Genomic DNA, 12127 nt, shown 5'->3' with positions numbered 1-12127 from the left:
CAGATGACACTCTTCTAAAATATTGTCAGGCATTAATGAAGCATGTAAGGACTTTCCACCCACAGCTGGAAGAAGCCTCACTTGAACCTGCTACTGGTGTGCGTCACTTCTTTGAAACCAGGAGACTGGGTCTACATTAAGGTATACCAGCAAAAACACACACTTCAACCGCGCTGGAAGAAAACTTATCAGGTACTGTTAATTACTAATACTGTGGTAAAGTGCAAGGGACTGCTCAACTAGATCCACGCTTCCCAGTATAAAAGGGTCATGCCACCTTCAGACACAATGCACTGTGTATCAGCTGTCACAGCAGAGCTCAATGACCTGTATGAACTTTCTTTGATCAAACGTCAACAAAATTACAATCTACAACTCTGCAAGTAGACTTTGATGAACCTGTTGTTATCATCTGAACCTGTTGAATATTTCTGGAAATCGTAGCTTTGCTTGCTCTGGGATTTTGCATTTGGGTTTATATTACTGGTCATATACTAACCTATAAGAATTATTATATAATAGAACCTTAGGGATCAAATGATACTAACCATGGGTGATAATAGAAAACTATTGGGACTTAGAAGCCCCTCAAGGCATTATTGTATTCATAGTACTTAGTGTTTTATTCATTGATAATCTTTTGTTGGCACCCCAAATTTTAACCATTATAGAAATAATATTGTTTTTTCTCCTCGTACTCAAAATAATGCAAATTAATAGCTGGGAAAACAATACAGCTGTCCAATGAGTGAAGTCTGCTGCCACTTCTGGCAAAAGTCCAATTGCTGGTACTGTGTTCATGGACCCCAGCAGACCAAAGGTAATTATAATTGGAGGGCCCTCTCCCTTGACACAATGGTTACAGGGTAAAAGCACTGACATTCAAGGCTGACCTCTGGTTCCTAACTATCAAACACAAGCCATCCCTATTCATCAACCATCCATAGCTAAACTATGTGTCCATAAAATCTATAATTCAAACTGTGGATCTAAATTTATAGGAAAACAAATTGTAATATAACCATATACTATAATTGTTCAGTAGGACAATATTATTTTAATCAAATCCATACAGGTCAACATAAGGGCACCTATAAGGCATATGGAAAAAAAAAGTATGCAATCTAATAACACCCAGTGTCTAGATTATTGGGATCTAGACATTGACAACATCACAATAAAAATAGAAGCCCATTGAGGAGTCAGCCTACTAACAAACAAAAAATACCCATGCATCATTTATGGAGAATGTGAGGCTGGTAAACGCCTGTACTCATGGAACTCCAAATCCACCAACTCTAGCAACCCATACCATGCAACTGATAGAGCCCTTGCACTCGCTAATCAAAACCAAACAAAACCTCTAATTCCCACTCTCCTTCTTTCTGGGCATTACTGGTTATGTGGCTCCAATGCTTATAAAGCTTTACCCCCTCAATGGAGTGGTACTTGTACTCTAGGGAGTTTATCCCTTGATGCCTTTGGAACCAAAAATGTATCTGCTTATTGCAAGGGTATGTAGAAGGAGAGTGTTTGCTGCTTTAAGTGTATCTGGTCAAAGGAGTCATAAACAAGAACATACAGAGACAAACCTGACCAACACATGATAAGGGAGGTCCTGATAAGAACAAACCTGACCAGTCGCACTAATTGGTAAGGATATGTGGGGTGCGAAAATGTTCTTTTTTTTTTCAGTTGGCAGGATAAGTAAAGGGAGGGAGACAAATACACAGAGACATAAAATCTGACCAATTAGTGTTAACAAAGACAATAACCAGAAACAAACCTGGTTGGTCATACTAATTGATGGGCTATCAAGGAACTGTAGGCAAACCCAGGACTTTGCAAGTGATAAGGATGCAAACCTGAGGGTCCAGGGTGTTGGAGGGGGGTCAATGGAAATATGCCAGCTGATGAGGGGGAGCAGGGAGAAACAAAGAGGGGGGAAGGTTGACAGAAAAGGGGATAAAAGGGGCCTGTTGCATGTAAAATGGAGCAGGTCAGTATGCTTGTCTGGTTGAGCCCTGTGCCTGATCACCACAGTCTGTCCTATCTTCTTATTAAATCTTTTCTTAAGTGTCTCTGCCTAATCTCACTCTCTATCCCATGCATATGTGTGCTGCAAGGGCTAAGTGCCAGCTACTGGTGAGACCTCTGTGTGTGTGTGTGTGTGAGTGAAATATGGTGCCAGCTACTGGAGTCAGACCGGGGGTGTAGGTGCCCCCTGGGCTGTGGTGTCAGCTACTGGAGCAAATGGGGGTCCTAGTATCAGTAGTTGGAGTCTGTATTGGGTGTGGCTAGGATGGAGTTAACTTTCCCCATAGCGGCCCTTGTAGCTAGAATGGTGTTGATAACACACCAATGTTTTGGCTACTGCTGAACAGTGCTCCCACAGCATCAAGGAGGCTGTCCCTCCAAACCTCCTCCACAAAGGCTGGTAAGCTGGGGTGAGCAAGAGGTTGGGAGGGAAAATAGCTGGGACAGCTGATCCAAGGGATATTCCATACCATATGTCATTGTGCTCAGCAATAGAAGCTGAGAGAAAGGAGGAGGAGGAGGGGGCATTCGTTATTAAGGCGTTTGTCTTCCAAAGCAACCGCTACACATACTGAGGACCTACTTCCCAGCAAGTGGCTAGACGTGGCCTGCTGATGGGAAGTACAGGATAAATCTTTTTACTTTGCTTCCACGCATGGCCTTTGCTTTTCTTCATTAAACTGCCTTTATCTCGACCCATGAGTTTTTCATCTCGTTTCCTCTCCCTGACCTGCTGAGGAGGGGAAGCGAGAAAGCAGCTTGGTGGGCACCTGGCAGCTAGCCAAGGTCAACCCACCACAGAGGGGCATAGCTCTTTGGATTTAGGGAGGCTCCTGCAGACTTTGTGCCTGGAGTCCCAGCTACTGGGAGGACTGGCATGAGAGGTCTGGGTGCCAACTACCGGTGTCAGACAGGGCTTGTGGTGTCAGGTACTGGAGTCAGTGGGGGGTCTTTAACCTCAAGCCACTGGGGTGGGAACAATGTGTGTGACCCGACAAGCAGCTACTGAGGGGGAACAGCATGAATGAGGCAAGCAAGGGGCTCAGTGCTGGTAGCTGTAGCAGGTTACAGCCAATGTGTCTGGTGCTGGCTGCTGGAGGGAGCTGAGTGTCTGTATCTTCTTCAAACCTGTTGTGCATGGGGGTTCCGCATGTGTAACTCACTAGCAAGTTTCAAGCTGGACTAGCCAGCAAGTAGGGGGGCCTCAGGTCCAGGCTGGGGTATCAGGCAGGCAAAAGTTCATGCTGGTATGCCCAGGGGGACTTGCAAATGTGGAGTGACTGTGGGACGAGTGTGTGAGTGCATGCCTGTTTGCTAGCAAGCATCAGGCTGGACTAGCCAGTGAGTAGGAGACCCATGAAGTAGGTAAGAGGGTCTGAGATCCAGGCAGGGGTACCAAAAGGACAGAGGGGCTGTGACAGTACTTGGCTCCACAGATGTGCATGCACTTGTGAATCTAGAGTGTTGTGTGTGTGCCTTCATTAGCAAACTACCTCTACCAGCCAAAGAGGAGGAAGGGGACTTGTCTGTCTGTTTATGTTTTATGTGAGTCCTGTATGTGGGTGCTGTTGATGGCAGCCCATTGTCTGTGGCAGTTTGTGTGACCAGCCGTATCGGTGTCTCCTCTGTGTGTGTGTGTCTGGGATACGTGCTCAGCTTCGCTACCGGTTGAACCTGCAAATGGGAAAGCAGCAGCCACATCCCTCAGCCTGGGCAGAGACCCTGGGTCCCTGCACGCACTGGGTTGGACTCCAGCGGTTGGGTGGGAGGAGTCCTGGGCCGGAATGGCTGGAGGAGGCAGCCCTGCTCTTGACCTCCCTTAATGCTTATGATTAATTGGCCAGTGGTTGTGTAAAACATAATCAAATAAAATGAAATGCCAAATTTTCCATGCAACTGTCCTTCAATAAACTGGCTTCCACCAGTTTGCATGAGCATTTCTTCCCTGGCTAGGAGTATCTGAATTAGAAAAAGCCATTATAAATATCTTGGCCTCCCTTGAGAAAACTGAAAATGCTACAATAGATGCAATCCAAACCATGCAACTAGAAATCACTTCTTTGTCCCAAGTGACATTACAAAAACATATGGTACTAGATAACTTACTAGCAACACAAAGAGGTGTATGTTCCTTAAAAATACCCATTGCTTTTATGTCAACCAAGATATAGAGAACATAGAGACAGATATAAACCAAATACAGACCCAACTAAAATTTTACATGAAGCAGCTGAAGAAAACCCCTTTGACTGGTGGGGTTGGCTGCCAGACACAGGAGAATGGCTAGGCGCCCTATTTAAAACTGCATTGAAATATATCTAAATAGGACTAATATGTTTAATTATTATATATATGTTAACTTGTCTTATGTTGTTGTAAACTGATTGTAACAAAGTTGAACGAGGTCCGACTCATGCAGAAGCTAAAATTATGATGCTGAACTTATTAAAAGACAAAGAAAATGAATGAGAAGAAACCATCCATTTGATGAATGTCAGTCAAGTCTAGAGAGGCAAGAACGGATGGTGAAACAGCATGGCCTCCACAGTGATCAATCCATTTCCTCTGGAGTCTGTGGTTCACCTACTGTACTCTAGACTCTCAGTTGTTTGAGACTATAAGGATGGAATGTGAAATTAAAATAGTTAATACTTCATAGGCCTTTTCAGGACTCACTAGATAAAAAATACTTGTCAGCATGATCTAATGGCCTCACCGAGTCAGCACAATATAATTAACAAAGGAGTGAATTATTTGTAAAAAGGAGGTACTGTCTAGAGCTTCCTTATCTTACTGTTCAGAGCCTCCCTATATTAAGTAATCCATGTTACCACTCTTTGTTGCAATTACTATAGTCCTGCTTATCTGACATGGTCTGGTGAAGAACAAGTCACATAATCTAAAGGTATATAAACTCTGTAACTGCCCCATTTGGGCAGAGTTCATACCAGCAGAGGCCATCACGCTGCTGCTGTGTTTTCTCCTATAGCTATAGTAATAAAGTGTTTCTGTTCCAACCTGATCTAAATTGTAATTTCAGTTATTCTGTGACAGAGTGGAAGGCAGGCTACAGAGCTGCAGCTAGATGCCCTTAGCAATACAAAGGCTAAGGAACCTAAGGTGATGCACAGTACCCCTCCATCCCCAGGTATTTGCAGATCCTATTCTTCACTCAGCCACTCCTGAATATGAACAAGATTGTAGGATGTAGATCTGTATTCATCTGAAGGAAACAAGTAAGACTATGAATAGATTCAGTAGCCAGGACTTGGAGGATGAAACTTTTCTTCCCAAACCAGCATATTTCTGGATGTTCTTTTATTTGTTTGTTGGTTATAATTAAAATAAAAAATAGCAACTCTAATCTTAATCATCTATTTTCACCAAAAGGAAAGTGTGGTGTGGGAGTGGTGCGGTTGCGGTGGTGTTTCCTTCCTGCAAATCAAAACCTTCTTGGAAACATGAGTCTGTTTCTCAAGCTCAGTAAAATCACCTTTTCTAACTAAATTAAATTTATTGAGCTGTATGGGAGAGTTACAAGAAGTATTTTTAGCAAGATTAAAAACTCCATGGCATCTTGTCACCCGACACTAAGGGACAGACATGTTCTTTTAGGGATCCTTGGCAGAATGATAATGGCACTAATCATAGTTACAATTAAAGCTTTATTTTCTTAACAGGATTTTATGATTAGTATAACACAGAATTTATTATATAAATGGCACAGGATTTCTACAAGCAGAATCAATATAGTACAATCTATAAGCAGCATAATACAGAATTAATAATACAAATTACCTTATAATACAACTTACCTTATAATTTCTGATCACCTGGACCCTCTGCAGATCGGGTCAGATCTTAATACATGGTTTTCTGTATCAATCATAATCTAGACTTGAAAATCATATGAAAGAATACAAGTCACTTACTCAATCCTCGGAGGAAGCAGACGATGGTGGAGGCGCCCCTGGCCACCGAGGGGTCACGGGTCTCACTGTGCAGCAGAAGTTCTAGTCCAAGTTCCCCACTTAGGACTTGTAACTGCTTGATTTTATAGACAGTGCTCTGTGTGCTGTTACACTTCCCTGTTCTGTGACAGGGTCAACAACAACACCTGTTTGGCTGGGTGCCTGGGACCTTCAAGGCTGGTAAGGAAGGGAGTAATCGGTCTGGTGCCCAGGAATCTTGAGGCCAGTAGGGAGGGGATGAAGAAATCTGCTTGGTTTGTCTACTTGGTTCACAGGACCTTCAGGGCCTGATAATGAGGGAAAGGGAATGAATATGTGACCCACTCGGTCACAGAGACTGCCTGATTGCCTTATAAAATGGCATTAGTTATGCTAACCACATTACCAGGGGTCAGGAGCGGGGGTACCGGTCAAACATCTCACTAACAGCAATGCCTGGTGTCAGCCTAATTGACAACCTAATCTGTCGACCTGGACTGAAGCCTACTACACAGTCCTAAAGGGACTGGGTGAAATCCCAAATGCACTGGATTTAAAGCAGGAAGGAGGAGAAGGAACCAAAATTGACAAGAAGAAAGCCTAGAAGTAGTAACAGACTTCCAGCTAGTCAGATACAAGGTCTGATACACCACATCCCCACCAGTTCTAAGCACTCCTCACCAGCCTCACTAGCCCTCCTCCATTCACTAGCGTCCCTCAATGTCCTGCCCTATCAGCTCACTCCATCTCCCTGAGCCTCAGCCCAACTCTCCAAGTACCTACTACATCCTGCTTCCCACCACTCTGTGTCTCTGTAGTTGCTAGCATGGAGCTGCAGTCACAGGACACTGGGATGGTCAGTACAGGACAAGTAGGCTTCAGCAAGGCACTGAAACAGGCCAGTCTTGTTTCCCAGAAGGAAGGAAGTGAACAAGCTAAATCTCAGTGGCCACAGGAGACATTTGCAATGGTTACTTCTGGTAACACCACCATGATCATCTCACTCTATCCCAGTTGCTGTGGAGCGATGTTTGTGATTCTGTGATTCTGTGATTGGAAAGGTGGAGCATTGTGACAGAGCATATTTGGACTGGATGGAGACAAAGAACAAGCAACCCTATCTGGGTGTTGGAAGGTGGGGCATGGCACATGCATAGTAGGTGAGGGTGAACAGGGCCTAAAGAAGGTACATGCAGAGGAAGTGCCACTCTTGCCTTATCTCAGTCAGGTAGGCCAGGGGCTGCTTCTCTTGTAGGCTGTGTCCAGTTTCAGTTAATACCCCAACCTTTTTTGGACAGAAAAGTGCTTTAGGCAATTTCAGATGCTCCTTTTTGCAGCCAAGCTCTTCAGCAAACAGTGATGCTATATCCCTGCAGGCAAAAAGCTGTGTGATTTTGTTTTCCCTGTGCAGATGTAAATCACTAAGCAGGACAACTTAAAACAGTGGGAGAATGGCTCAGGTTACCATAAGCCCAATGTGCTCTCTTTTTTCCACCTAGAAGTTTTGTCTAGTACAGTTTGAGGATTTCTTATGGTTATCCAAGATTTCTGGATATATGAAAACATCACCAGACCTGTTTGTTGCAACCATATCTGGAAACACCAGCCATATCCTCATCTTGCATACCAATCAACTGTGCAAGTAGGGCAAGTGAATGTGCAGCACAGTCTTTTCTGGAAACACTGGACAGATGTATTAACAGAGCATGTGGATCGAACCCAAAGCATTGTACAGGGAGCCTGTACAATATACAAGGTAAATCCATTATTTCCCAGAACTGCTGGAATATATACACACATGCATATGTTTCTGTCTGCCAAACACCAGGCATGTTTTAGGGATAGTAGTTCTCACTCAGGGAAACATGATACCTAATACCATATTTAAAGTACAGCGGGTTGCTTCAGATTCTGAACTGGGTTTAGGCATGTGAGCCATCGCCAAAACAAAATGTTTGGATGAAAATTAATTGCTTAACTACAGTTGGTCCTTGACTCTCTCTTGCTTTTCATTCTTTGGAAAGCTTGCAATGCAGTTTCATGTTGGTGTTCTGATTATACCCTGCTTTGAGGAGGACATCTCTTACAAACGGCCCCAGAACCATCTGTTACTTTTTTTTCCTCAGTGCCCCAAAAGTGTACTTGCAAAATAGAGGTGAATTGCCAACCAGAACTATCACTATCAATAACCATTTCCCTTCGGAGGTGGCAAACAGGGAACGCAGACTCCTGAAGCCAAGATGAAGTCGCCTCAGCCAGAACAAACCTTCCCCCCACCTCCAGCAGTCCAGGATCAGCACTTCTCGGCAGACTTTTCTCTCTGTTTCTGCACAGTTGTCACCAGGAGCTGCCTGTGGGCTTCCGTCCAGGGGCAGCTCCCTCCCAGGTAACTGCCTGCGCAAGCAGGTCAAACTTGCTAAGGCCAGTACGTCACAACCACTGTCTGGAATGGAGAAGTTACTAGACGAACACTGCGGTACTTTGTACATGCTGACCATCTCTTCCCTCTGCCTTGCCTGAACACAGCTGCCTCTGCCTCCTCTGCGGAAGTGCTTCTCTTTCCCTTGTTCCCAACTGTGACAGATACCACATCCCCTCCTCCCCCCCTCCCTAAGCAGCAGCCGCGAAAGAAGGAATGAACTATTTAATCTGCTCTATAGGGGGAGAACACAAATTAGGGTCTCTTTCCCTTCTCTAGCACAGGAGGACAATATTAATTCTTTTCCCCTTTAGCCTTCTACATACCCACACAGGAAGGGATTAAGAGATTAAGCTCCTTTCAGCAGGGCTTGCTTTTTTTTGTTTTGTTTCGTTTCATTTCGTTTCGTTCGTTTCGTTCTTCTTTTCATTCTTCTTTTCATTCCAGTTAGTATCAACAAGCTTTCTAGAGGGAGAGAGGGAGCATAGTGGTATTTTTCTACCGCAGGCTGAAGTGAACTGTGGGATTGGACATGAATGTGGTAGGGACTATACTGCAACGGCTGAAGCTATGGGGGAAGGGCAAGCAAAATTTTGTTCCTCCGCCCTTCTTCTCCTTCTGGCGCGTGCGCATACGTGTGGGGTGGGGGCAGATGGTACGGCGGGAGCACTGTTGGCCTCAGGGAAGCTTTAGTGGAAGGGTGCGTATATATCTATATCGTATTTATGTATGTATATTATACAAAGCACGTATCATATGCATGTGTGGGGGGTTGATTGCACTGGGAAAGGGAGTGAGAGAGCACGAGCGGAGGGGGGAAGTCACATGTGCGAATGTAAGCGGGTTGGGACGAGGTTGGGGGGGTGCTGCGCATGGGCGGAGAGGGGTCTCTAGGGGTCAGAGATGAGGTTGGGTGGTGTCTGCACTAGGAGGGGGTGTGTGCGCGTGTGTATAGATGTAGATGTATTTGGCAGCTTGGTTTCAGTATCCCTCTTCTAGCCAGAAGGTGGGTGGGGAGGGTAATGACATGGGGTGGGGGCTACCCTTGATGGAGCGCTCTGTTGGCATCCTCTTCCTATCCCCTGGTGTTTTTTCTCTGGCAGTGTGATCTTGAGGGCCTGGAAGCACCTCGGTGGCGGGAAAAGGAGGTGCAGATCCCTCCCCCAACCTTATTCATATCGTAGCAACAGGCATCACATCGCTGTGAAAACATGAGCCGAGATTTCAAACCCGGAGACTTGATCTTTGCTAAGATGAAAGGTTATCCCCATTGGCCAGCCAGGGTAAGACACTCCCTCCTCTATGTGCAAGCTGCTGCTACCTCTTTACTTGTCCTTTTTTCTTCCTCATTGCCTTTTCTGCTCTTCCAGTTTTGTGTCGAAAAGAGTGTTTTCAGACACCTATAGAGAAGAAAATAAATAAACTGTGTCATGCCTCTATCTTGCCAATGTGCGTGGGGGGGTGTGTCTGTGTGTGTGGTAGCACTGCTGTTGCTGAAAGTGACTTCTAAATCACACTGCAGATCCCATACTGTGGTTTGTTCTTGGCTTATGATGCTTTATAAGAAGTCTCTCTTTTTTGACATGCAGCACTGTCTAGTAGTCATTAGCTGTCATTAGGTTTTTTTTAAGTTGTGGAAGGGCTGCTTGAATTCTGTATGTGAAGATATGCATCGGGTTTGTGTTAAAGTCAAGCAGTAATTTTTGGGAGCCTTAAAATCTAGAAATGAATGAATTAATAGTGTTTTTAGGAGGAAAAAGTCCTACTGAAGTTCATATTTATTTCTTTAAAGCTTTCTATGTGTCTGCGGTGGGTTGACCCTGGCCAGCAACTAAACACCTACCAGCTGCTTGCTCACTCCCCTCACAGCAGGATGGGGGACAAATTAGAAGAGAAAAACCGAGGAAAAACATGTGGGTTAAGAAAAATTACAGTTTATTAAGTGACGGGAGGGAAAAAACCCAGAAGTGATGCAGAAGCAATCACTCACCACCTCCCACCAGCAGACTGACACCCAGGCAGTCTCCAAGCAATGGCTACTTTGGAAAGATCAAAACCCCATGTTTTTATTGCTGAGCATGACTTTATATGGCATGGAATATTCCTTTGGACAATTTGGGTCAACTGCCCCAGTTGTGTGTCCTCCCAAATACTTGCCCACGCCTAGCCTATTCCTTGGAGGGGTGGGGCGGGGTGGGGCAGAGTGGGGAGAAAGAGAGAAAGTCTCCATGCTGTGAAAACACTGTTCAGCAATAGCCAAAACACTGGTGTGTTATCAACACTGTTTTAGCCACAGATCTAAAACACAGCACCATATGGGCTGCTATGAAGAAAGTTCCCAGCCAGATTGAGTACAATGTCTTTTTGTCACATGTGTAGATATTTTCAAATAGAGAATTTGATACTCTGTTTTTGTGATAAATCAACAAAAAAGAGCTTGAGTTTTCTCATAATGTAAGTTCATTATCAGAAATGAAGACTGCTATACCATTAGCACAACAAATTCTGAGATTGCACAAGAACCAAATAGTACAGAAATGCTACTGCCAAATAGCTGATCCTTTGTGATAAAAAACCCTCTCCCAAAATCTTAAGTTTTGGTAGGAGTACTCTTGACTATCAAAGTTAGCTATTCCTATTCCTATAGAGTAGGTTGAAGGAGCAAGTATGTAATAAGTCTTCCGGTCCTCTTTCCTGTTCTCCCTGCTCCCTTCAAGGCTCACCAAAGCATAGCTAACAAAGTGAGCCAACAAATGCAGCAGTTTGCACAGAAGGGCGCAAAGAAAAGGGCCTCAGCTGAATTCATACCAGAGTAAACAGTACAGTGGTTCTAGTCTAAGGCAATTTATACATGAACAAATCCTGTTTCACTGCTCCCAGGAAACCAACTGACCCACCTTTGGGGAAATGTGCCACCCAGAAGGTTGCACTAAGTTCTCACCAGTCATTGTGCCTGTGTCATATCATGAAGAAACACCACCATGTCATTCAAAAAGGTTCATCATATATTTTCCCCTGAAAGTGAAAGTGAATGCAATAGCGCTCCTGCAGTATAGAGCACATGCATTTCACTAGGTTCATAGTGTAGTTTGCAGGGAAAGCTTACATTTATTTACTTACAATGTCTATATAAAATTTTATATATATATATGTAATATATATAACAGAGGACAGAGTAGATATTCAATCAAACTGGTTTTGTAAGACACACTGAAGGTGCTTTAATTCTGATCAAAAGGTCAGTGCTTTATGTCCTGATCCTGCAATCGCTTAACACTTGCTAATCTCAAGGTCATGATTATTCCACTGAAGCTCCATACCTGTGCATGTGTATGAGTTTGGAAAACGAAAGGCCTTACCTCCAGATTCATGGAAGCATCTTTATACAAACTTGGTGTAAGTTCAACCCATGTAAATGCTTTCCTGACCTGAGATAGTGGTGACCAGATGAGTTTATGCATCAAATAGGCAAATCATGGCATCGCTGAAGCCAGTGGCAATACCAATGCAAATTCCAAGGGGAAAAAGATGTAAACATGGATATAGAATACTGTTCTTTTAAGAAAATGGACTACTATATACCTTCTTATGGACAACGCAAGGTAGGAGTCAGTGTTGAGTCGCCAAACTTGCACGTGATAGGGAACATGGGGTATGGTGGCTTTATACAATATTACTAATCAAAGACAGCTTCTCAACAAAGATAGATGGTACAGAAATA

At 44.1% G+C, this 12127-nt stretch overlaps 1 protein-coding gene across 5 annotated transcripts in view; it reads left to right on the top strand.

Annotated features, from left to right (window-relative positions):
- The first annotated feature begins 26 nt into the window (after positions 1 to 26).
- Positions 27 to 12127, top strand: part of LOC142049490 (lens epithelium-derived growth factor-like) — a 106758-nt gene continuing 94657 nt past the window's right edge. For 2 of the 5 annotated variants that reach the window (XM_075077255.1, XM_075077253.1), the window contains exons 1-2: positions 9030 to 9106; positions 9510 to 9689. In XM_075077255.1, the coding sequence (XP_074933356.1) occupies positions 9618 to 9689 (72 nt within the window). In that variant the 5' untranslated portion in view covers positions 9030 to 9106; positions 9510 to 9617. Of the gene's footprint in view, positions 193 to 8905; positions 9107 to 9509; positions 9690 to 12127 lie in introns of those variants that run through there. The other 3 variants (XM_075077252.1, XM_075077251.1, XM_075077254.1) reach the window with 2 other exon arrangements.

Source organism: Phalacrocorax aristotelis, chromosome W (genome assembly GCF_949628215.1).
Source record: "Phalacrocorax aristotelis chromosome W, bGulAri2.1, whole genome shotgun sequence".
In the NCBI taxonomy this organism is placed as follows: domain Eukaryota; kingdom Metazoa; phylum Chordata; class Aves; order Suliformes; family Phalacrocoracidae; genus Phalacrocorax; species Phalacrocorax aristotelis.
Note: the sequence above shows the minus strand (reverse complement) of the source record. Positions and strands in the feature narration are given on the sequence as shown.